The sequence below is a fragment of the Delphinapterus leucas genome, chromosome 15 (assembly GCF_059928025.1).
Source record: "Delphinapterus leucas isolate spDelLeu-1000000601 "Yukka" chromosome 15, BTC_Dleu_Yukka2, whole genome shotgun sequence".
NCBI classification, from domain to species: Eukaryota; Metazoa; Chordata; class Mammalia; order Artiodactyla; family Monodontidae; genus Delphinapterus; species Delphinapterus leucas.
Genome location: NC_143143.1, coordinates 41,761,878 through 41,788,101, shown reverse-complemented (window position 1 = coordinate 41,788,101; position 26,224 = coordinate 41,761,878). Strand labels below are relative to the sequence as shown.

The 26,224-nt window shown below is 42.0% G+C and overlaps 1 protein-coding gene across 4 annotated transcripts in view; it reads right to left on the bottom strand.

Moving 5' to 3' along the window:
- The window catches only part of KIZ (kizuna centrosomal protein), a 113,838-nt gene extending 87,863 nt beyond the window's left edge, over positions 1-25,975 (bottom strand). For 2 of the 4 annotated variants that reach the window (XR_002647464.3, XM_022594207.3), the window contains exons 1-4: positions 25,763-25,947; positions 20,122-20,184; positions 16,533-16,695; positions 7,820-7,912 (exon numbers count right to left, since the gene is read on the bottom strand). Coding sequence is in view for 2 of the 4 variants with exons in the window: in XM_022594207.3 (XP_022449915.2) it covers positions 7,820-7,912; positions 16,533-16,695; positions 20,122-20,184; positions 25,763-25,851 (408 nt within the window). In the remaining 2 variants the exon portion in view is untranslated. Of the gene's footprint in view, positions 1-7,819; positions 7,913-16,532; positions 16,696-20,121; positions 20,185-25,762 lie in introns of those variants that run through there. The other 2 variants (XM_022594206.3, XM_089896514.1) reach the window with 2 other exon arrangements.
- Positions 25,976-26,224: the final 249 nt, after the last annotated feature.

The window sequence follows — 26,224 nt, the reverse complement described above, 5'->3', positions numbered from 1 at the left end:
CAAGAAAAGAAAATTACAGGCCAATATTCTTGATCAACATAGATGCAAAACTCCTAAAAAATATTAGCAAACTGAATTCAACAATATTTTTTGTTGTTGTTGCTGTGCCACACGGCTTGTGGAATCTTAGTTCCCTGACTAGGGCTTAAACCCAGGCCACAGCAGTGAAAGCACCAAGTCCTAACCACTGGACAGGGAATTTCTGACAATATATTAAAAGGATCATATACCACAATCAAGTGGAATTTATTCCAGGGGTACAGGATGGTTCAGTATCTGCAAATCTGTAAATGTGATATACCACATTAAGAAAATGAAGGATAAATATCATATGATCATCTCAATAGATGTAGAAAAAATATTTGACAAAATTCAACATCCATTCATGATAAAAGTATCAATAAAGCAGGTATAGAGAGAACACACCTCGACATAATAAAAGCCATATAGGGCAAGCCCATAGCTAACATCATACTCAATGGTGAAAATGAAAGCGTTTCCTCTAAGATAGGAACAAGACAAGGATTCCCACTCTTTCCATTTTTATTCAATATAGTATTGGAAGTCTTAGCCAGTGCAATTAGGCAAGGAAAAGGAATAAAAGGCATCCACACTGGAAAGGAACAAGTAAAATTGTCACTATTTGCATATGATATGTATTATATATAGAAAACCCTTCAAGACTCAATCAAAAAACTGTTAGAACTGATAAACCAATTCAGTAACGTTACAGAAAACAAAATCAATATGCAAAAGTGTTGAGTTTCTATACATGAATAATGAAATATCAGAAAGGGAAATTAACAATCCCATTCATAACTGCATAAGAAATACCTACGAATAAATATAACCAAGGAAGTGAAAGACTATATACTAAAAACTATAAGACATTAATGAAAAAAACTGAAGAAGATACAAATAAATGGAAAGATATTCTGTGCTCATGGATTAGAAGAATTAATATTGTTAAAATGTCCATACTACTCAAAGCAATCTACAGATTCAATGTAATCCCTATTAAAATTCAAATGAAATTTTTCACAGAAACAAAACAATCTTAAAATTTGTATGGAAATGCAAAAGGCCCAAATAACCAAAGCAATCTTGAGAAAGAAGAGCAAAGCTGGCGGCATCATGCTCTTTTATTTTGAAATATATTACAAAGCTACAGTAATTACAACAGTATGGTATTGGCATAAAAACAAACACATAGATCAGTGGAACAGAACAGAGACCGCAGAAATAAACCCACACATATGGTCAATTAATTTACAATAAAGGAGCCAAGAATATACAGTAGAAAAAAAAGCCTCTTCAATAAATGGTGCTGGGAAAACTAGACAGCCACATGCAAAAGAATGAAACTAGATCACCATCTAACACCATATACAAAAATTAACTCAAAATGAATTAAAGACTTGAATGTTTTACAAAATCATAAAACTCCTAGAAGAAAACATAGGTGGTAAACTCCTTGACATAAGTCCTTGGCTATGATTTTTGAATCTGATACCAAAAGCAAAAGCAACAAAAGCAAAAATAAACAAGTGAGACCAGATCAAACTAAAAAGCTTCTGCACAGAAAAGGAAACCATCAACAAAAAGGTAACCTACTGAATGGCAGGAAAGATTTGCAAATGATATATCTGATAAGGGACCAATATCCAAAATACATAAAGAACTCATACAACTCAAGAGCAAAAAATTATCTGATTAAAAAATGGGCAGAAAAATCTGAATAGACACTTTTCCAAAGAAGACAGAGGTGGCCAAAAAGTACATGAAAACATGCTCAACTTCACTAATCATCAAGGAAATGCAACTCAAAACCACAATTAGATATCACCTCACACGTTAGAATGACTATTATCAAAAAACAAGAAATAACAAGTGTTGATGAGGAGGTGGAGAAAAGGGAACCCGTGTGCACTGTTGGTGGGAATGTAAACAGGTGAAGCCACTATGAAAACAGTATAAAGACTCCTCAAAAAATTAAAAATAGAACTATCATATGAGCCAGCAATTCCACTTCTGGGTATTTAACTGAATAAAATGAAAACACTATCTTGAAAAGATATCTGCACCCCGATGTACACTACAGCATTATTTACAACAGCCAAGGTATGGAAGCAAACTAAGTGTCCAATGATGGCTGAATGGATAAAGAAGTGGTAAAAATATACAATGGCATATTATTCAGCTATGAAAAAGAAAATCCTGCCATCTGCAACACCATGGATGGACTTTGAGACATTATGCTTATGCTAAGTGAAATAAGTCACACAAATACCATATGATCTCTCTTACATTTGGAATCTAAAACAAACACACACAAACCAGGTTCATAGATACAGAGAACAGACTGATGATTGCCAGAGGCTGGGGGTGGGAGATGAAAGAAATGGGTAAAACTTTTTTTAGTTTAAATAAATTGAAAACATATTGGGAGCTGGGGAAAGTGATAGCAAAGCAAATGAATACAGTTGAAAATATTTTTAAAATCAGGAGTTCATCTTTACTGGCAGAAAGGGGAGAGGACATGCTGATGGATCCAGCAGCAAGTTAAGAACTACTGTAATGGCGTCTCAGTTAATAATAACTGCTTACAGTTTTCAAAGCAGGTAGATCTTGAGTATTATTGTACTTTGAAAAATATATTTATGTTATTCATGTTTTACAGAATACTGCAGTAATTTTATCTTTTCTTATTATTTTTCCCCCACAGACGAGGGAACTGGTAAGTAACAAGATAAATGCAGAATGTTAAAATGGAGCTGTCAAACCCAATTTCCAGCTTTTCACACAGTACAATTACTGCTCTTAGTTTCTACAAGCCCTTAAGTCACATTGAGAAGATTTCCAAAAATCCCTTAATAAAAATTTACATATAACAATCCTGAAGGAATTATTTTACTTTATTGCGTGTTATAAACTGAATTGTGCCCCCTCCAAATTCTTATGTTGAAGCCCTCCCCCAACGTGACTATATTTGGAAATGGGGCTTGGAAGGAGGTAACTAAGGTTCAGTGAGGTCTATTAATCCAACAGACTGATGTTCTTAGAAGAGGAAAAGACCCGAGATCTGCCTCTCTCCACACACGTGCACAGAGAAAAGGACACACGAGGACCCAGAGAGAGGACAGTCGTCTGCAAACCAAAGAGAGCTCTCACCAGAAACCACCCCAGCTGGCACCTAGATCTTAAGACGTCCAGCCCCCCGAAACATGAGAAGATAAATTTGTTGTTTAAGCTACCCAGAATGTGCTATTTTGTTATGGCAGCCCAGGCCGACTAAGACACCATGACAATGTGATTTTTAACTCTTCATTTTGCCAATGGGATAGATTCGAGACTCAACCAAATTTTCACAACTGAGGCCAAGAGGAGATGTTACTGGCCACTAAATCCAATAGAGGTTAGAACTACCTAAATTTTTAAATGGGTCCATTAAATTCAGGCTTCAAAGGTGTGTCCTGTAAGTTATTCTGTATTGTAACCATACTAAAATCATCTATTATGAGTTGCTACCACCAAGGGCTTTACTTCTCGTTTCCTAATTGGTAGGTAGCCTCTCTGTCCCCACTCCCATAGGTAAGTGGTAGAAAGCCAGGGACACCCTCATACGGCCACCCCAGTGGAGAAGGAAGATGGCTGACGACAGTGACAGTGGGGACAGGGGCAAGAGGATCACTGAACACGTGCCAAGCACTTACCAGGTGTCAAGCAGACTTCTATTCATTACCTTTTTAAACCCTCAAATCAACCACTGTTATTATACTCATTCCAGCAAGACTTACAAGGTCGGACAATTTGCTCTCGGTCACAGGATCCAAACCCAAATACGAGGATTCCAGTGCCCATCTCTTATGCCACAATACTCAAAACTGAATGAGTTAAACTCAAATTGTGTTACTAAACCACAGCTTTTTTTGAAAAAAAAAAAAATCCCCAATAATGAATCTGAAGTGTATGTCTAATTTCTTACTCAATTAAACCAGTGCAAAATCAGATCTCACTTGATTCAGCTGGACTATTATACCACCAAGGGAGACCATTTCACTCTCTCCCAAGGTTAGGTGAAAATGCAGCATCTAAATGAATAACTGAAATATTTCACATGATATGGCTAGGCTGTTTTTATTTGACCAGGAATTTCTCCCAACTTTCGAGGAGCATTTCACCCATACTACCTTGGAAGGCAGTGTAGCAACATGGCTAATAACATGGACGCTAAAGCCACATGGTCTGGGTTTGAGTTTGGGCTCTGCCTAGCAGTGTAGTCTTGGGCAAGTTAACCAACTTCTTTGAGCCTTCCTCTAAAATGAGGATACGATAATATCTACTTCCAGGATTGCTGACAGGATTAAATGAGTTGATGAATATGAAGTGCTTAATGCTGCCCCTGACAAAATACGTGTGCAGTCACTGTTCCCCACTGTTAATATTAGGATTAGAAGCTGAAGTAACAAGCTGCACAGTCATTCTCCACGTGACCCTTGCAGGGAGGTTTACAACAGAGGAAGTGGAACTCCCCAACCAGCCTTTAGCCCTGTGATGGAATTCTCTGGTCCTCCACATTCTCCAGCCCTGACAGAGTATAATCTTTCTGTGAAGTATCCAGCTCACTTCTGCTTTTAGTAGGACATATTTCACAGTGTAACAGTTCAAAGAAACTTCACAAATCCCACCTCAAGGTTTATGCTCTCATTCACTAATGCCATCTCCACCTCTCCTGGGTGCATATGTTTTGATGTGTCTTTATGTGTATGCTCTAGTCACTGCTGATACAAAAAAGCTGGGCAACAAGAAGAACATGCCTAGAGACCAATGGAACGAGGGTTCACCCCCAAATAAAAAATGGCAACGTATAATAGAGAAGGATTACTATATTATAGTAAAATTTGTGAGGAGTCAAATGGGGACCAGAACTTTGTCTTTTCTGTCTATTAACAACAACAACATAAGAGTTTACTAAGTAGACTAATATTAGAAACAAGCTTGAGGGATGAACAGATCAATGATTACTTCTCTTCAGAGAACACATGACTCTGAAGAGCAGCAACTGGATGCATGAAAACACTGGACTCCTATTATAAAACCGAGCTAAAGTTCTACATTGAAAAAATAGACAACTACTACCTGATCATTCTTCTTAGTGGCGCATTCAAGCTGCTGCTTCTGGTTGAAAGTTGCACAACCACTTTTTAAAGCTATCTTTTCATAACTCAGAATTATCATTAGACAGCTCCTCTCCCCTTCGCTGGCATTCTCCATCTCAATGGCCACCCCAACTCAGGCCCTCAGTTCATTCCTTGCATCTGAATGAACCCAGGTTTTCTCGCCCCATGAGCTCCTTCCTCCAGGGCATCCTGCATAGCACTGCCAGCCCTGCCTTCCTGCACCTGTGATGTAACTGCTCTGAGCCCCAGTCCTTGCTTCACCTGCCCCATCATGCACGTGCACACGCACTGATTCCAGGGGGAAATTTTCAATCCTCGAGCCTTGGACTGAGTTCCACGATGCCCCTTTCCAAGCTCATTTTCTCCCACTTCCCTGCAAGAATGTTCGCCTTTAGCCAGACTGATGGCTTCTCGCCGGGCTTCCTGCTTCCACTCCTTCACTCACAACATCTTCAGACCCAAGAATGTCTATCAAATACCCAGTGACTGGCACCCTCCCCACCCTTCACGCCAGCTCACACACCACCTTCTCCCCTAGGCCGTGGAGGACTCATTGCAGAGGAAGCAAACTTTCTTTCTCCATGTAGCTGGGACTCAGCACACACTATCCCAGGCCTCAGAAAGAACATCGCTTTGTGGGAAGCGCCTCAAGGACAAGCATCGTGGCATTCCTAGAGGGACCTGCTGCAGCTTCTCAAACAGAGCACTCACTCAGCAACGATCTACTGAATTCAACCACCGTGCTCTGGCCAGTCCCTGGAGACCAGCGCTCTGGGCACAGAGACTAACTCATGTGACTGCTGAAAGATAAAACATACCCCATACGGTAAGGAATTGTTCTGGTTTAGTGTATAATAAGTGTTAACTAATTCAGGGTTCTGCTGAAATATTTTTACCTTTTAATTGATAGAACATCAATGGGAAATTGAAAAAGGCAAGCTATGTCTCAAAACGTTACCTAATTGAGTCTTACATACAGTCAAAAGTCAAAGTTTTTAAGGAGATGACACATTCCAGTAAAAAGGAAACACTTCTAGTTATTCTATGTAACATTTTAAGGAGCTGTCAGCTATATGTCTCTTGCCCTAATTTTAAATATGACTTAAAAGGAAACTATATAACTATATGTAAGGTAAGGAATCAGTAGTGCAAATATTAAAAAAAGTCTCCTGTTTTATTTAAGTACCATTGACACTGTCATACTAACAAGGTGTCTATCAGGAACAGCACAGAAAGAACAAACTAGATTATAGATTAAAAAACACGTCAATTATTTCATGACCAAACGTCAAACAGAAAAACTGCCTGAATGTCTCAGAAGTCTATCACATCATACCACATTTGGTATACATCTAATGGCAGAGAAATCATTTATCATTAAAGGCCTTTTTATATAGGTCAGGGTTGCTGGGGCTTGGTGTTTTGTATCTTACAGTTTAAAGAACGCTCTAAAGTTCTAGGTTTTTTAACTTTTTAATCTCTGGGAAGGAAAACTAAAACTTCCTATAAACTCAGATTAATGCCTGTTAATGCACGGAAAAAAGAAAAACTAAAACCTTGCTCCTACTATAAAAACAAAATAGTGTGGCCTCTGTTTCTTTTCTGATAAGAGTCTTAAATACCAAACAGTTAACTGCATAATAACATTTACTGGCAGCCCGGCAGCCTGCTTAGCAGATATATAAAACAGGTAAAAGGAGAAAAAGTTAATTTCTTGGCTGAATGATTCCATCGGTAGCTATAGGGCAAACCTGAAAGTCTTTTAGTAAAGTAGCAGTTGATTCTTCTATCAATCTGTAGCACACATACTCTTCCAAGGAAAGCATTAAATATGAAAATCATATCCCGTTATCATCTGTTTCCAGCTTTCAGCCCAGTAAGCTTTTCTTAATGAATGCTGCAGCCTAAGGAGGAAGCACGCTGTTGGCTTCTCTGAATAATGGAGTGATGCTCCCATTTTTGCTTATTACAATATCGACTGGCTGAGGGGGTTTCACACATAGTCACAAGTGACTACTCTTGCCAGCATGCTCCAAGTTATTACAAGATGTTTTTAGACATTTCATCTAAAAGAGCTTTCCTGCTTTTAGTGAAGAAAACATCTATGGTCTTGAGCAGCATCATTTATATGGAGATAGGCGGGAGGATTAGAAGCCTGCATTACGGCAGATACATAGCAGAATTTATTTAAGTATTCCTTGCCATTCATTTTGTCTGTTGCTGAGATATGCAATCCTTTCTTTCCACTTTATCTATGAAAAGGTTAAAATGTACAAAATTACGTATACAAAGGAAAGAAGCAAAATGCCACATTTCATTTACTTCTCATTTAAAACATTTCTGGAACTAAGAAAAAGGCAGCTACAAAGCATTATTTAGAAAAACAAAATTTCACCTACTAACAACACTGAGGTTTTCTTTGGAATCTATCTCTTACAGCCACAGTGACTGCCTTTCAGCAAATTTAATTGAATTATACATTAAAGCAATACTCTATAAGCAAATGTCTTTAAATAATCACTTAAAGTTTAATCAAAAAGATCTTTGTAATAAGACGATTTTATTTACAACAGTATCCTAAAAGATGAACACGCCAAAAATCCTCCGTTAACAGAAAGTTTATCATTTTAATTTATTACCTTTTCTCTGTCTTCATCTTTCAGTTCACCTTTTTTTCCCAGGCTATCTTTTGAGAGTAGCCGCATCTTCTTAATTTGAGTCTCATATTCAATCTAAATATAAACAAAGTTTGATTTTGTGGAGGATATTACGACAACTAGCACCTATTTATATTTTTCAGACTTTACAGCATAAAAGGAACAGTAAAGAGAAAGTAAAAACTGATACTGCTGAGAAATTCAATTTATCTTAGAAAACAGACAATTTCACAAATAACACATCAAAAGCTGAATTCTATAACATGTTACATGTTTTAAATAAAATAACATTTGATGGATTTTCACTTAGTCCTTCATCAATCTAGGAAATAAAACCTTGATATATTAAGCTATCATGAAAAATCCAGTTACTTTATCATGAAAGTTACACATTTGACGGTGCTTCTTCTGAAAAGTTCTGCCCTAAAAAAAGGAAGAGAAAGCAATCCTACTGATTTCTTATCTGTATGGTATCCACATAATATCATGGTCCTACTTGTCATAGCAACTGAGTATATTATTTGCTAGATCATCAACTGGAAACAAACTCCATTTTTTTTTTCCGGTACGCGGGTCTCTCAGTGTTGTGGCCTCTCCCGTTGTGGAGCACAGGCTCCAGACGTGCAGGCTCGGCGGCCATGGCTCATGGGCCTAGCTGCTCCGCGGCATGTGGGATCTTCCCGGACCAGGGCACGAACCCGTGTCCCCTGCAAACTCCATTTTTTATGGATACAAATACACTGTAGATGTCAATGATCAGTACCACAGGCATCAAGTTTGCTCTCATGCTAATAACTCATAAAGATGTCTGTGTCATTACCACACTATAATTGATGAAAGTGATTCCATCATAAAACGACTTTTTCTTAAAAGCAACGCATAAAAAGCACTTTGATTCATATGTTACTAAGTAAAGCCTTAAAAAGTCTCTGCTTGTGGTCCATCACAGATAAGTATCAGAACATTTTCTAAATGAGGCAGTGATGTACTGCAATTGGAAACACACCTATAAGATAACCAAATTAGAAAACTGTTTTCTTAGTTCTCAGTCTGAAGATAAAATAGGCCCAAACTTTTGTTTTGACACACAAGAAGTGAACAGACAATAACCAAAATTGACTTGTCTCCCTCAAACTATCTTAAAAGGTATTATATGCTGCCCCATTTTTAATATGTTAAGCAGGGATTTCTTTTTTCTCTATCAGAATGCTATTAACACAGTAGATTGGCAGTAATGATATAAATAGAGACCTAATTAAATCAACGTTTCATAAGGCCAGTAAAAATGGCAAAACAAGCCAAGAAAAGATAAAGAAAGAAGGCAATTAAGAAAATACAATTTACATCTCTCTGTGCTATATCTACTCCTTTGAACTCAACAGATATTTAATTTTTAACCCCAAGAGCTTTATACAGGCACACTCTACAGATTCCAAGAGAAAATACCTTTAAAAAGAGATGAGGGGTGATGTACAAAATAGACAAACAAAGTAAACAGAGGTTTATTAAATAATAAACCTTAAACAAAAATTCTTTGTTCCTGTGGCTACAAATGTTTTCTTATGCTCTTTGAGATCAGTTATAAACATGCAACAGGCATTGTACCTGATTTCCTCATTATGGGATCATTTCAGAGCCACAACTCCAAAAGACAGAGCACTTTCTCATGGAAATATAAGAGTATTATTCAATTCATTTTACTGAAGCAAAAAAGTGCTAACTGCTTCAGGACTTCATAAAGAACAGCAGGGAAACTATCTTCAAGGGTCCAATGCAGGGTGACCTCCCTGGTGATCCAGTGGTTGAGAATCTGTCTTGCAATACAGGGGATGCTGGTTTGATCCCTGGTGGGGCTACTAAGATCCCATATGCCGCGGGGCAACTAAGCCTGAGCACCACAACTACTGAGCCCTCGCACTCTGAAGCCCGCATGCCACAGCTAGAGAGAAGCCCACTCACCGCAATGAAGAGCCACGTGCTGCAAAAAAAAAATTAAAAAAAAAAAAAAGTCCAATGCAGATTGTTCTCAATGCATATGAAACATCTGAACTGTAGCTACTCTTCCAAATTAATGATGCAAATAAACACTATACAATGTATTCGAAATTTTACAAGTTACTATGATAAACTGATAATCGACACAAACTGTAACTCTGCATGACCTAGGACCGTGGGTTTGCACCTACAACTGTCTTTGCTCTCCTTCTTTGCCTTTTATTTATACATACAGTACTTGGTTATTATACATCCAATCCACCTCCTGAACACTGGAGAGCAGGGACTCTCAACCCACAGGGCTCCCCATTTCTACTTCCTCCTTTATCTGCATTTAAACAAAGGGTTATACTATGTTTAAAAGGTTGTTTTTTTTTTTTTTTTAAAGTTTGGGAAACATTGCACAGATGAATCTCTCCAAGACTTTCCAGCTAAAAATGCCTGATGAAGCAGTAGAATATGTGTCCTCATGTACATCTATTTCTCTGACCATCAGTCTTTCACGTCTTATTCCCTATTTCGTCTCTGAATCAGGTCCCATGGGCCTCTTCTATCTCCACAATACAGGAGGGCTTGCACTGCATCCTTTCTCTTGGGTGCAGACTGAGGTCCCTGTTCCCTTCTTGCCACGTGGCCTAGATTCCTCACAGTCAGAGCTGCTGCTTCAGAGGCCAAACGACTCACGCCTCAGTAGCATCTGCTGGCCTAGAGCCTCTCTAAGGACAATCCTCTCATCTCCCAATCAGGAACTTCCTGTCCTGTACTGCTTCACAGCACTGGATTTGCTGTTGCCCACCTAAATTTAGGAGGCCTTTCCTACTCACTTCCTTACTCTGCACAGGTGATTCATTTCAGCTCAACTAATGAAATCTGCTGACGGTAATCTGGGGTCGTGGGAAGAGGAGTTGGAGGTCCTGGCATGTCTGGGATCTCTCCATACTCACAATGTGCCCCAGTTTTCATTGTTTCCTTCTTTTCTCCTGTATTCTCACCTACATTCCTTCAGTTTTCCCTCGTCACATAACCACTTGCCTGAAAGTGCCACTATTACCTTTTTCATAAGCTTCCTTTTTTCACTGGTCTTTGAAATTGTACAGTAATTCTCAGCTGCAGAGCTGAATTGACATTGAAGATCAGCTGGCCTGGCCTCTGCACATTACAGTTGAAGGATGGCTACAGAGAGTTAAATAAACTAATGTGACTCTCAGATGAATATGAGAGATTCACAGTCTTTTTGTTTTTCCCTCTCCTATTTTTTTCCAGTATATGGGCTTCCTCTTAAATGTGGAACTTTTACCAAAAGATACGGAGGAATATTTATTTATTCAACTAGGACATATTAACAGGCAAAAAAATGGGGTTTGCTACAGACTTTGTCTTCAGGAGCCAGAAGGTCATGCTCTGCCCACAGTGGCTGTCACAGTGCTTAGCAGGAATTGTATGAGAGCTCAAAAGATTTGTTCTCTTCAAATTTTATGCCCTATAGGCACATGTAACCTGATGACTGAATTTTCAACAAGATCACATCTTTAAATAATGACATTATGTCTTCAAAATGCCTCTGCTATCAAACACAAATGCTCCTGGGTGGTTTGCCATGGATCCAATCACACACGTTCATCCTCACATAGTTGTTTACGGTCCATAAGAGAAAACAAGAATATGGAAGAATTACTTTTCAGTCAGTGCTTACTGAGCACTTACTATGTGCCACTGAGAGCACTGAAATAGTAAGACAAGGAACTCACGGTGAGGTGGGGAAAAAGACACGCAACAATGACAGTACCGTGAAGGAGGTGCTTATGTAGATCATATGACATAGACCTACAGCAGCATAGAGGGAGCAAGGTCTCCTCTATGTCCTCCGAGTCGAAGGACGTAGGACAGAGTGTGGCGCATTCAAGGAATTACAAACCATTCAGCACGTGTGTAGCAGAGAGTGCAGACGTGCATGTGTGGGAGATAAAGATGTGGAGGCATGGTGCGAAGACATGCGGTGGGAGAGAGAGGGGAAGACATGGAGGTGTGGAGGAGGGGAGGGGAGATGGCAGGAGGAAGACTGGGATAGGGGAGCAGGGGAGACAGGAGCGAGGGGTGGGGATGGAGGGAGAGGGTGGAAGGGGACAGGGTGGGGAGAGAAAATGTGCACATCCGTATAGCTGTGTGAGAGGGACAGAGAGAGAACAGAACTTGTGTGTGGTCAGAAGGCTGAAGCTGTGGGTAGTTGGCAGGCAGAGATCAGCGCCTGGGCTTTATCCCGAGAAGGCTGCGCACTCAAGGATTTCAGGCAGAGGGGAGACATGACCAGATGATGACCCGCTCCCGGCCAGGGACCCTCCCTGAGCCCTGACATGCCAGCCCCAAGCCCAGCACTTGAATGCAGGAGGCCAAAGCAGATGCTGGCAATGCTCCACACGTGGCCATGGGACCTTTCTCAGTGCTCCTAAGTTCCAGTACCCCTGTCTCTGTGCTTAAGGCCCCTCAGAGCCTGGGGAGGCTGCTCTGCCTACAGGAGCACACGGTTAATGAGCTCCCCACACCTGTGCCCTTCCCCCAGCAGTCCTCAATCAGTGATGCTCAGGAGCCCGGCTATGCATCTCCCAAATGCTCTGAACCATTTGGTGGAGTTCCCCTGCGGAATTAAGCTCCAGGTGCCGACTGTGGTAGTTGACTTAATACCCCCATCCGGCCACTTGTCCTTCGCTGTCTCAGCTCCCCACTTGCCTCCCAGCATCCTTGCACTTCCCAAATAAGCCACTTACATCCGAACCCTTGTCTCAGGGTCAGCTTCAGAGAAAAGCCAACCTGAGACAAGAGCAAAGGGCACCTGAGGAAAACTGCTCTAAGTACCAGCTGGGCCCTTCCACTAAAGCTGCCAAGGTGGGGAGTGTGAGGAGGGAGGGGAAACAGAGGTGAAGTGGGCGGGGTGGGGAGAGGCGGTGAGGGGGCAAGAAGAGGGAGAGAGGGGCATCCTCTTCACAGCACCGGTGATTCTCCTATTTATATTCGTGAACTGAGTTTATTCACCCTCTTTATCCATCTGACAAGTAGCAATATGGCCACAAAACTGTATTTACAAAACTACATGATATATCACTATCCTTATAAAGCCCTGAAAATTATTATAGGACCCCAAATAAAGTAGTATAATTCATAAAATCAGTTGAAATGGCTTTTCAAAAAGTTTTTCAGCCCATTTTAAAAGATTTTAACATTCTACAATTAAGTGGGCCTCGTCTTACAAAGAGGGAGAAATTCACTTAATATAATTTGGGCAAAATCCCCACTTCTCTCACAATGCTTCACCTTGTTTCACTTTCTGGACTTCCACCAGTTAGAAGTTCATTCACACTAACTATACTCTAGTCAAGGGAAAACGCCCCAGGCATTCTGGGGTGTGTGGCAAATACACCACGTAGGTGCTGACCAGAATACCTCTCTCCTAAGACTTCCATGAGCTGAAGATGTGACATGGGAGTGGGGTGGGATTAAGGGAGACAAGTGGCTCTGGTATTCCTAAGGCCACAACTGGCCGTGGCACAAAGGAAGAGGCAGGAAGAAACACGACGACCCCCACTGCTTGGACACTCCACTCACGGCACAGCTTGCTGAGTTGGTGGTGTCACCGGCATCACTGGCTGGTTCACAGCCAATGTACAGTTTTCCACAGAACACGTATGTTTCCCAACTGCAGCTACATGACCTGCCCTTTTATGCCATCAGCAGATTTTTTAAAAGGCATTCCTTCTCCAAAATTCAAAAAGGAATATCTGTGTCATTTTTAAATGATATTTATGAATAAAGCTTTACAGTTTATCTGTAAACCAGAAATACAGTTTATCATTCTTTTCTTGAAAATGGTCCCCTATGCTGATATTCTTTAGTAGCTCATGAGACAAGTTTTTTTTTTTTTTAACACATTATACTATACACAACAAATGCTCTCAATATTAAAATATTTACAAAGGATGATACTTCCTTTCAAATTCCTCCCTCTCACATTTGGTTATAATGAGAAATCAATAATTAAGTAAAGCATCAATATGAAAATAAGAGGAAAACTTCTATTATTTCCTTTATTCCACTGAGAAGAAATTCCCTGCTTTGTCCACCACTTTTATTTTCTCTTTGAACTCTGAAAAGAAAAGAGGTTTACAATGTTGATAACAATTGCTTTTTGAGCCTTAAGCATTCTACTTGAACACTAGGAGGAAAAACCTGGAGTGCTGTAGCTAAGACTCACTATTGCTTGAGCACATCTAGCCTCCAGATCTTGGTTTCTAAATACCCCTTCCCACCCAAAGGAACCACAGCTCCTCAGATAAGAAGCTAATTCCAAGTCTGAGGCAGGGAAGTATAAGGTAAACCTGGAACATCTTGTCAAAAGGACACAGGAGCCAACTGGAAGAGACTCTCACTGGCAAAATTTGGGAGAATGTAAGCAACAAAAGAATAATTACAGTAATTGATAATACAATGACTAAATAAAGATTCACAAGCCCAGAGTGACATTTAGACAGAGAGAGGGAGAAAAAGAAGAACGCCAGCTAACAAATGTAAAAGACGAGATCAAATTAGAAAATCACCATTTCACAACCTCCACTATAACTGATTCAGGCATCATTAATGGATTCTAAAACCACTAGGCAAAAAAGGCTATTGAGGAACAAGGTATTCCCAAGATGTCAAGCCACCACTCCACAGATTATTTACTAATTTACAAAGGGAAAAAAGGTACCTTACAATAGAGAGGCCTAGAAGTCACCATGTTAACAAAGGCATCAAACTCAGCCTGGCTCAAACAAGACCACCTGACATCATGGCTCATGAGCCTCCTGACGGGATGCAGTAGAATGTATAACCTCAGCTGTGACTATTTAAATTTAATTAACTAAATTTAACACAAAAACTCAGTCCTCAGTGTCACAAGCTACATTTTAAGTGCTCAGGAGCCATGTACGGCTAGTGGCTACTGTATTAGATGGCATCAGTACCGAGACAGAAGGTTCCCATCACCACAAAGTTCTACTGGGCAGTGCTAGTCTAGAGACCAAATTTCCAGTTTACAGGAAACACAGGGGATGCTACACAAGTTAAAATAACCAGTCAAATTCAGAATGTAAGTCATTCTACAAGCAACTGGCCTGGCTTCTTCAAAAAGCCAGTATCATTTAAAAAAACAAAACAAAACAAAACAAGACTGGTAGGAAATCAAATTAGATTAAGAGACTAAAAAAGACACAATAACAAATGTAATGTGTACCCTAGTTGGCTCCTGGTCTGGAAAAACAGACTTCTGAAGGGAACTGTGGAAACTGAAATATTGGCTGAATACTAAATAATATTATGGAATCATTAGTAATTTTCTTTGGTGTGATAATGGTATGATTATGGAGGAGACTGTTCTTGTTCTTAAGGGATCCACACTCAAGTATTTAGGGGAGAAATGTCATGGGTTCTGCTGCATACTTTCAATGGCTCAGGAAAAAATATACATACACAGACACAGGCAAAGCAAATATAGCAAAATATTTACAACTGTTGCATCTGGTTAGATCATGAGCTGTCTTAGTCCATTTAGGCTGCTGTAATAAAACTGCACTGGCTGGGTGCCTTATAAACAACTGATACGTATTGCTCACAGTTGTGGAGGCTGGAAGTCCAAGATCAAGATGTCAGCACGGCTGCCTTCTGGAGACAGACCCCTCCTGGTTCAGAGCTACCACCTTCTCACTGTGTCCTCACCTGGTGGAAGGGGCCAGGAGTGCCCTGGAGCCTCTGTTACAAGGCACTAATCCTGCTCATGAGAGCTCCACCCTCGTGATTTAAGCACCTCTCAAAGGCCCCATCCACTAATAACATCACTTTTGGAGGTTAGGATTTCAACATATGAATTTGGGCAGGGAGACACAAACATTCAGACCACAGCATGAATGTTCATTATAATAATTCTTTTCCTGTGTACTTAAAATCTGTATTATACACGGCTAGGGGAAAACTGTGAGAGGAAAAAAAAGGAAGGGAAGTGCTGAAGCCAACTTCTCCGGTAACCAGTACGCAGGTGGGTTAAGTTGGGCAAAAGCCTTGAGCAGCACAAATGGTGAGAAACAAGGCCTAGCCCTCCATGCTTGACACAGTTTGTAGAGCAGAAGGTTGCCAGGCAGCCTAAGGGAGTGGGGGCCAGGGTCAGAGAGGGCAGGGAAGGCGTGGCTGTTCTGGCTCGCAGAGTCGACGGGCATGAGGGTGAAGTCCTTGGGCCAGTTCTTCCCCCCAGTCTCCCCCTGACACCCGGCCTGCCCAGAACAGTGGGGCTCAGGCCACAGAAAAAGAATCTCTGAAGAAGGAAGCAGGCTCCACAGGGAACCTGATGTTGCTCAAATTCAGTCCTGAGGCCAAGAGATCCCATGTGCCAGGCGCCAGGTCAGGTGTGGCCAGAGGCCGTGCCCGTTTAACTACCTGTGTAGAGTAACAAAGTATAGATGTTCCAGTAATTCCTCAACTAAAGTAGAAATCTGAGAAAATGCAATCTCCGGTTCTCTGATCAAAATCTGGTCACATGGTAAGTAATTCCCAGAGAAAACTGACAGTTAACTTACGGGTGAACAACTGAACATCAGTGACTGCCACGGACCAGAAACTTACTACTCACTAGTCCCAATCTTAGCTAAAAAGGACAAAAGAAAACAGTACAAAATGTCACCTTCAGTTCTTGCAGCTTCTCTGAACTTGTGGTAAAGTGTCCAACGTGAGCCTGGACCTGCTCAAGCCGCTTTAAATATTCTTGGTTTCGAGTACGAGCCTTCTTTTCTGATTCACATATCTCCTTCAGGTATTTCTTTAGTTTTAAATACTTCAGCTTAACTCTATAAGAATAAAAGCAGATTTTTAAACGATGGAGTTAGACTTGAACAACTCTAAGGAGGAGAATTTAACAAAATTGTTAATGAGACAATGTATTCTAAGATATTTTACCCAAACGCTGCAGCCTAAAGGATAGGATGCATGTGCATTTTTAGAGAAGAAATTAATGCAGCATCACTGAGGTATCACCTCTAGGCATAACTCTCCTGAGAAATGGATACCAGACCACATTACACCACTCACACATAAAGATTTATATGGATTTCTTTCTCAAAATTAAGTGTGGTGTCAAGAGCCGTGCCTAGGTGGCCCTTTTCAGATGAACAGCCCAATGGCATTCTTTTATGTGACAATTTCAAAACTACCTGCTCATACAGAAATAGAATCAAACTATGCACCACAATCCACAAACATTAAGAAATTTTGAAATTTAAAATGCCCCAAAAGTTCTCATTTAGGTATTTAAAATTTTTTTTAGAAACTGCAATAACATACTGTATTATGAAAATATTTTATAACAATATATGGATTGTCACTCTACTCAAATTGTGAAGAAACCTTTGGAGACTCTCATCCAAAAGACACAGCGGGCGGCTAGAACTGTGCAGCCCCTCTCCCCTCATTACCAACACTGCTCCTCTCAGCTCTTTCATCTTCACAAGTATTTAAGTCATAAGAACACCTGGTATGTAGCATTTCCACTGTTGGCTCAATTAATTATTCAACATTCTCTCATCAAGCGAAAATAAGTTGCAAACTACAAAAATGTTCACCCTCAAAATCAGATTTGCAGAGACGCTGGAGATGTTAAAAATTAAACAACAATAGACCTTAAACTCCCACCTCTAAGCCAATAATTTTCAAGAAACTCTTTATCGTGCTAATAATTCTGTGCTTTGATCTTGGTTGGCTGTCCCCATTTTTCCTTCTGAACAAAAAACTCAGGACTGGGTGTATTGCTGCCCATGCCTGCCGTTTTCGACACAAGTGACGGTAACAGAGGTGGAACCCGACATACTTTCCCACACAGGCACCTGGGGAGGCTGCTGGCTGCGACCAGAGTCCCCCTGGAGTAGGTACAATAGGAACCAAGCCTTCTCCACCCAAAGTCTAGCTTCACTCCTGCCCTCACGTTAACCCTCGAAGCTGACCGCATCAAATCATCCAGCCCTCCATGCAGTCATTCATACAGTCAGCACTCTGCATACAAAAGCCATGCAGCTTGGGACAACAGGGTAACAAAACTTAGATACACACAATATAGTGTGATGGCTGCTATGAGGGAAACGGCAAGGGACTCTTAAAGACTGGGCAATGTGACCTAGCTGAAGGGGCCCAGGAGGCCTTCCCAGTGGAAATTAATTTTCAGCTGAGATATGAAGGATGAATTAACAGTTAACCCAAAATTGGGGAAAGCAAGAGAGAGAAGATGAGGGGAAAACATTCCGGCAGAGGAAAGAGCATGTTGGAAAGCTCAGAGGCAATAAATAAGAGTAACAGTGATACTGACAAAAAATGGTCAGGAACAATAAATTATTGACTCTTACTCTGGGTCAGACCCTGCTTTAAGGCTCTATTAAGTTCTCATAACTATCTCCATCCCCATTTGACAGATGAAGAAACAGAGGCACAGAATACTGAAGTTACTGTCCCATGGTTGCCTGGCTAAGTGCTGGCAAGGCTGAGACTAAACAGAGGCACCTGGCAAGAAAGTCTACCTGCTTCACTATACAAGACCTTGTCACGTTCCAGAAACCGAGGATTCAGTCCATGAAGAATTTTAGGGAGAGGCTGGCAAGAGATAGTAATGATGGAAACTAAACCGGGACAGATAATAGAAGCTCTGGTATACCACCGCACCACCTCACCTCCTCCTGGCCTAGCTTTTCTTCCTGCAGCCACGGCTGCAGCAACCTGGCAGCACCTGCATCTGCCGCCCATGGTATCTTGCTTTCCCGGGGCTGCTTTTCTGAATTTGCAGCAGGGAAAGCCTGGAGGTGCGGAGGAGTTAACACCTCCTGAGATGGCCCTGACCAACGGGGGTCAGGAACCGAAAGGTAAAGAGCCCCCCTCTTCCTTCCCTTGAATGGATGCTTGGGAGGAGCAGAGAGATGGAGCCACAGGTGCCCACAGCAGTTACCAGCTCCTACTCCATTCTTCCCAGCCCTTTATGTGACCACTTCCTAAAATAAACGACCACCTACACACTAACCCTTGTCTCAGACTCTGCCTTCTGGGGGAATCAGGTTGAGGCAGCCATGTTAGATGGTTTGGATTTTATCCTATGGGCAAAGAAAGCATATTTTTAGTAAACCATACCCTCTGTCTTCCAGGAAACAAGAGGGTGAGAGAGGGGAACAAATTCAGCCAGCCGAAGCTTGGTGAAGATTCCCACTGGTCTCTCATCTCACCCAGCCTACCACCGTTATGCCGGGAAGCCACCTGGGAACAGGCTGTAGGAAGAGTCTATGCCCTGTCTTCTGTCCCTGTAGTCAGGGGCTAGAAATATGGCAACTGCCACGATCCTCTCAGACTTAGGGCCCACTTCTGAGGCCACGGCATCCACATCACTGCTATTTCTTCCACTGTCTTGCTGACTCTCCCTGTCTCTTTTGGAGCCGCTAGAAACACATGGCTGTCTACTCTGGTAGCTTTGGAAGTATGGACACTAAGCAAAGCGAAAGAATAATTTTGGAGATGAGGAAAAATGGACCTGATGGGTGCTTTGGTTTTAAAGTATTCTTGGTTTCTCTCTCTTCTGGATGAGATGTTTTCATTTCTCACTCGTGCTGTGAAGTGGATACGTCACAAACTTAACTCTATCACAGCCAGAAAACTTTCCTATGAGTAATATTGGAGGTTACACCATATATTTGGCTTAAGGATAAAGTTCAGTTTCCTTAAAATATAATTAAAAATATTAAGAGTTTGCTCTTAATGTTAGAGTAAGTAACCTAAAAAGGATAATATGTATATTATCCACTGCTCAGAATAATTTTAACAGTCATTGTCATACACCCATGAACAAATGAGACACCACGTAACCCTGCCTACAACAGTTTGTTGAAAGGTCAGCTGTAATAATTATGACTCAATCATTCACTGATTCAATGTGTTTAAATTGTGACCAAAAAGATAAGTAAGACTATAATGTGTCTTATTCTTAAGCTTTTTAAGCAAAAGATTCCTGAAATAACACAAATTATCAAATAATGAAAATACAATAATTTTTATCTTATACTTTCATCAAATTTATTCTTACACTTAATAGTGATTGTATTAAATTGCAGTGTTGACTTGAAACGATTACACATTAGAAATAAGGAATGGCAACAGGACTACAACTATGGTATTTGTAACATATTGATATTAGGGTTAAATTTTGATTAATATAGGCAAATTGGTTTTAAAACTTTGTCATATCTTACCTGCATGTATCAGATTGATTATATTCATAGAGTTTCCCTTCCAGGTCCAATCTCTTCTTTTCACTATAATACAGAAAGAATATATTTTATGAATAAATTACACTGATCGGTAACAGGCAGGCAGATCTAGAACACGATCTCCTTCGTGAGAATGCTTCTCTGGTCTCTCTGAGAAGCAGAAAATGCCAGCTGCATTTGGAACTCAAGACACAGAAGTACTTAGCAGTCACTAGGGAAGTCTAAAAGGCAAAAAGGACACCAATATGAAGCAAAAAGAACAAGATTCTCAAAGTAAATGGGGAAACGTAGTGAGAAAAGGCTGGGAAGCAGGTTCATTCATTCAGCAAGAGTTATTTATTGAGTGCAGTGGTGAGCCAGGCTCTGCTCTAGGTGAAGACTGACCTGGTAAATGAGCCAACCAAGGTCCCTGCCCTCAGGCAGTGACATTCAAGGGGGAAGGGCAGACAATAAACAAGATAAATATGCAAAATACAACATGGCCAGCATCTCTGAGAACAATGGGGGTTCCACACACAAGGCTTCCATAAATCCATCCTGGACTGAAGGCTGGGGGCTCGCTCTGCTCTCAACCAGACAGGCCTGGGCAGGGCCATGTGGCTGAGTTAGGAAGAGATCTCTGAGAAGCAGACTTGGCCTTACTCACATTTGGGGGAGACCAGGTCCCCTGACACCACTACTTGGAACTGAAGGCATTTCCTTTTATAACTTGATAACATCGCCATGATTCGTCACTGACTGCTAGTCCCCGGAGGTACCGCCAGTAGAGACAGCTTGTGATGTTCAGGTAAGTGCTGGCAGGAAGCTAGAGAACAGAGCTGACATGCCCACCTGCACACCCAGCCTGGGCAAGAAGCAGGCGAAACTGGACAGCAGAAAAGGTGGCAGCAGCCAAAACCAAGGGGCTAGAGGGTAAAACTGCTGAACAGCAAGCCATCCCAGTCTCAAAAAGAGTCCTTGGAGGTTTAACCACAGATGGCTCTGCTCAAAGACCACCGAAGTACAAGCTTCAACTGAAGTCAAACTGGTAATCTAAGCTGACATTAATTAAGCAAGGCTGAATGAGAAATCACATAATGTCTAAGAGAAAAATGCTAAAAAAACAAAACAAAACAAAACAAAAGACTGTGAATCAAAGGAGTCCAGAGGAGGATGGGCGCTCAGGCTGGCCTCCTGAGGGAAAGGGCCGAGGCCACGTCCACTTGGGAGCCCTTAATTATTAGCTTCTGTTTTCCTTCAGTCGATTTTTTCCTATAAAAAAAACCCTGTTAGCTATATTATAGGTTTAGTAAATTTTTCTGCTTATTGTAATCTAGAATGGAAACCACTATTTAACCAAAATTCTTTTAAAGGGACAATGGTGTCCAAAATCCAAACACCTAGTCTTTGCTTGGGGAACACAATCCATTCCTTGGTTGGGGTGTACCTATGTTTAAACAAGAAAAAGATTACAGAATCACAAATTTTTAAATTAGTAGCTTCACACAGATCTTTACTTTCTCATTAAGAAGACTGGACTTGGAAGAGAAGTAAAGGAAACGTGGTATAACTGCTTCCCTGTTAGAAATATTTATTCCCCTTCTAAGGTTTCATGATCAATATGATAATGAAGAGTCATTGACTGGACAGTGTAAGCAATTTGCCATTAAATTATGGGCACAGAAAAACCCTTAAATGCAGTTGTGACCTTGCCCGTGATGTCATGATTCACTTCTGTGATATTCCTGCCAAGAAAACATGATCACTGTCTGGTCATGAGGAACCATCAGACGGACCCAGCTTGAGGATCACCCTCTGGGATGAGAGCTTTATTCTATGAAACTGTCAGGAACACGAAAGACAGGGTAGGATGGAGGAATGGTTCCAGACTGGGATAGAATGGAGAGACATGGCAACACTGGTTCACAGGTGGGTCCTGGACCAGAAAAGAAAAAAGTGTTAGGACAGTTGGTGAACTGTGACTGGGGCCTGTGGATTGGTATATCAATGTTAGTTTTCTGATTAGAAGGGTTATACAGTGATCATGTAAGGGACATCATATCTGCAATTCTCAAATGGTTCAAAGAAGTCTCATGCTTTCACATAGACAGGCAGAGAGACAAACAGAAAGGGAAAAAGAAATAAAATGTTAAGGAGTTGAGGAATCTGGGTGAGGGGAATATTAGAGGTCTTTGTCCTATTCTTGCAACTTTTCTGTAAGCTTGAACTTTTTTCAAAATAATTTTAAAAATTTGCCCGTGACCTCGAACGAAAAAGGACCACCAGCTTTATGGGAATCCATCACCTCCCAAGCAGAAAGTTCTTTTCAATAATGAATGTAAAACTTCCGTGTTCCTGCTCTGTCTTCAGTACATACAGATGTCCACTGGTCTTACTTCTCTACTGCGACCCTTCAAACACTGAAAAATCACAAACACCTCTTGGCCTTCTAATTCCAGGCAAAATGATGCTGATCTCATTAACTCTTCTTTACAGGCCCATTGTCTAAACACATCCAAGCTGCAGTGCCCCTGACACTGACTTTCATATCTATTTTAAATTCAAGACTTAAAATAAGATATTTACCCCAATAAAAAAGCCAGAGAAAGGCTTATTGGGAAGATCATCTTAGAACTGCTGCATCTTTTTTTTTTTTTTTTTTTTTGGTATGCGGGCCTCTCACTGCTGTGGCCTCTCCGCACAGGTTCTGGACGTGCAGGCTCAGCGGCCATGGCTCACAGGCCCAGCCACTCCGCGGCATGTGGGATCTTCCCGGACCGGGGCACAAACCCATGTCCCCTGCATCGGCAGGCGGACTCTCAACCACTGCGCCACCAGGGAAGCCCGAACTGCTGCATCTTAAATCTCTATTTCAGAATCTTTAAACACCCAGCCCTGAGATGTGTATCCATAGGCCCTGGTTTCAATCACCTGCACCTCTGACCTGGATCTTTCAAAGTTTTACACAGCTGGGTGCTCCTTAAAGTATAGCCACGGGGTTTAGTTTTCTCCTTGTAAGCTGCTTATTATTCTATTTTTGTCTCAATACCATCTTCAGCTTTACTCAACTAATATCTCAGCATCAATTTCTGGACTATTATGATATCTCACTCTGAATCAATATTGGCATTGAAAAAACTGGGGCTGGTTAATGGGCCTTTTCAAGGGATGTTTTTATATAATTGTAAGAGTTGATTCCACTTTCATGTTGCTACCATGCTTGTGGCACTGAACACACTGTAACAAGTCACTCCATCAGGCTGTTTTAGATCCAGTGACTGGCTTTTGCCATGATGCAGAGAAAACACTGTATACAAAAAGGAAAAAATTCAGAATATAAAATTACATCTATGTGTGAGTACGGCTAAGACAATTTGGGTTAGAAATACACCACTTACAAGGGGAAGGCCCAGTTATTAGACCAGCTAACATTGCAATAACCCACCTCTAAGAGGACTAAGAAAGGGTAAGTTGTTTTTCTCTACCATTCCCAGGACATTTTCAGACTGACAAATCAGCTGTGACTACCCGGGGTTGCAGCCTTTAAAATGACTCTAGAGTTTTAAGGAGATAAAGGTCCTTATGGTCACGGGGATTGGTCAAACAAACGAACAGGTACATACAAATACTCAGATGGGATACAGACGATAATATTCATTGCTTGCTGCTTTGCAAAACTAACAGCTTTAGACTTTTTTTTACTTTAAGGCTCATTGCTCTACTAGAGAAAAAAAATCTGTGGCCTTACTTTACATAATATTCAAGGCCCCTCATTTCTGGTGACGATGGCAGGTCAGGGGAGCTGAATGACCAGCTCAAGGTCACACAACTGTTGGTGGACTAGAACCTAGGTTTCCACAGCTGTCCTGCAGTTTTCTTTGTATCCGAAGTGACTTGCCTCTGTACTTATTAACTATGCATTAGAGTTAGTTATGGACTTTTTTTTTTTTTGCGGTACGTGGGCCTCTCACTGTTGTGGCCTCTCCCGTCGCGGAGCACAGGCTCCGGACGCGCAGGCTCAGCGGCCATGGCTCGCGGGCCCAGCCACACCGCGGCATGTGGGATCTTCCCAGACCACGGCACGAACCCGAGTCCCCTGCATCGGCAGGTGGACTCTCAACCACTGCGTCACCAGGGAAGCCCTAGTTATGGACTTTTAAAATGAAAAATGAATACACACAGTAACAAATTTGTACTGACTTAAAAATGAAACAAACCTCCAAATGCAGAACCATGAATAGGCTGTAAAATTTGACTCAAATTCCTTATATAATTTCAACAGCCTCACCTTGCTTAACAGTGAAAGCATTACATGTTAGACATAAAGTAATAATCATTACACAGAAATTATACCATAAGGACTATAAACAGCCAGGTGTTCCTAGCACAGGAAACAAAAATGATAACTCACAATTAGTTTTTTTAAAAAAATGCCATTTGAACCAGTAACATTTTAAAATTAGAACTTGGGTTAAGAAATACAAATAACTAAAGGCCTGGGGTAACTAAGCCACTCTTTTAACAGAACACAGAGCACTGTAAGTGTACCAAAGCACAGAGCACTATCTTGTCTCTTAATGAAGGCACTGCAGGAAGTGATTTTTTTTTTAAGTTGGAGGTGAGGTGAGTGGGTGGGTGAGTAGTGGTATGACAGAAAGAAAACAGGATGTAGAAAAGGGTTCAGGGGTAAATACAGTGAGAATGGTTAAGGAGGCCTCTTGCAGATGCTCTATAAATACTAAACAAGAATTAACTCTAGCATAGATTGAATATAATTCCTTTTCAAAACCAGTAACTTCTGGCTTTACCTTCCATGTAATTATTGTCATTTTAGAATCATCACACACACAGCTCTCTTCACTAAAATGATTTTGTAACTTTTAACACTCATTAAACGTTTTGTTTATCAAGAGATCCAAAAATCTATTTCCTTTCTTGTCAACTAATGAGATTTCCAACTCCAATTAATTTAGCAACTGAATAATAATTTCAACAGCCTATCTTTTATGCAGTTATTTATAGTAAATTGCTTTATAATTTTCTCTCTTTATGTGATCAAGCTGTTCTTCAGTGGTTCTCATCTTTCATGTCTTAATCAAGGTATCATGAACCCTCTGAAAGCTGGGCTTCTCCCGCTGGAAATGTCATCCCTTCGCTGGAGATCTGGCCCCACAAAAAAGCCTCCTTCATTTAAACAGGGCACATGTTTGACAAACACACACACTCTCCCGCCTGCGTTCCTGGACCTGTCATCACTGATGCAGCGCAGCTGTCAGGGTGGGATGAGAATGTGAAGAGCCGGGGAGGGGGCGTGTGGAAGGGGACCAGAGAAATTCACGGGCTGGATTGAGAGTGACAGGCAGGAGACTCCCGCTCTCACCTCTGGGCACATTCAGTGACACGGCCGCACGCTCCCGCGGGATACTGCCCATAAGGAGGTGTCTCTTGGTAAACTCCGTCCTCCAGGCCCCTCCGGGAGCTCGAGGCGGAGGGGGGGGGGGAGGGGGGAGGGCGGGGGGCGTCGCGGGACTGGACCCGGGCCCAGGGGAACCGCGGGCGGGGGCAGCAGAAAGGAACAGGGGCCAGGGCTCCGGCGGACCCTCGGGCCGGCCGACTCCCCGCCCCCGCCCCGGGTAGACCGTACCTGTCCCGCAGCCCGTGCTGCAGCCGGCCCAGCCTTTCGTAGTAGTCGGGGCTCGCCAGGAGCGCGGACGGCGCGGAGGCCTGGTGCATTCCGCCGCCGCAACCACTCCTCACAGCCTCCGGGCGGCCGAGGGTCGAGTTGTCCAAAGCAACGACCCCACCATGCACCGCGGGTAGACGCTGCGCCCAGACGCCGCACGGGGTGGGGCGGGGCGCCGCGGAGGGGCGGGGGCACGGCGCCGTGAGGGGTGGGGCAACTTCCTGGGGTCGTGGCGCCCTTGAGGGGCGGGGAGGAGGCGGGGCAGACGGCTAGGAGGGGCAGGGCGCCGTGGGAGAGGGCGGGGTGCACGCCGGCGAAGAAGAGGCGGCGTTGCGACTCAGTGCCCAGGCCTCTTTGCTTCGAGGCTGGAGTCTTCTTCTACCCCAACCGTTCGGAGTTCTCGTGGGAGAGACCCTGGCCCTC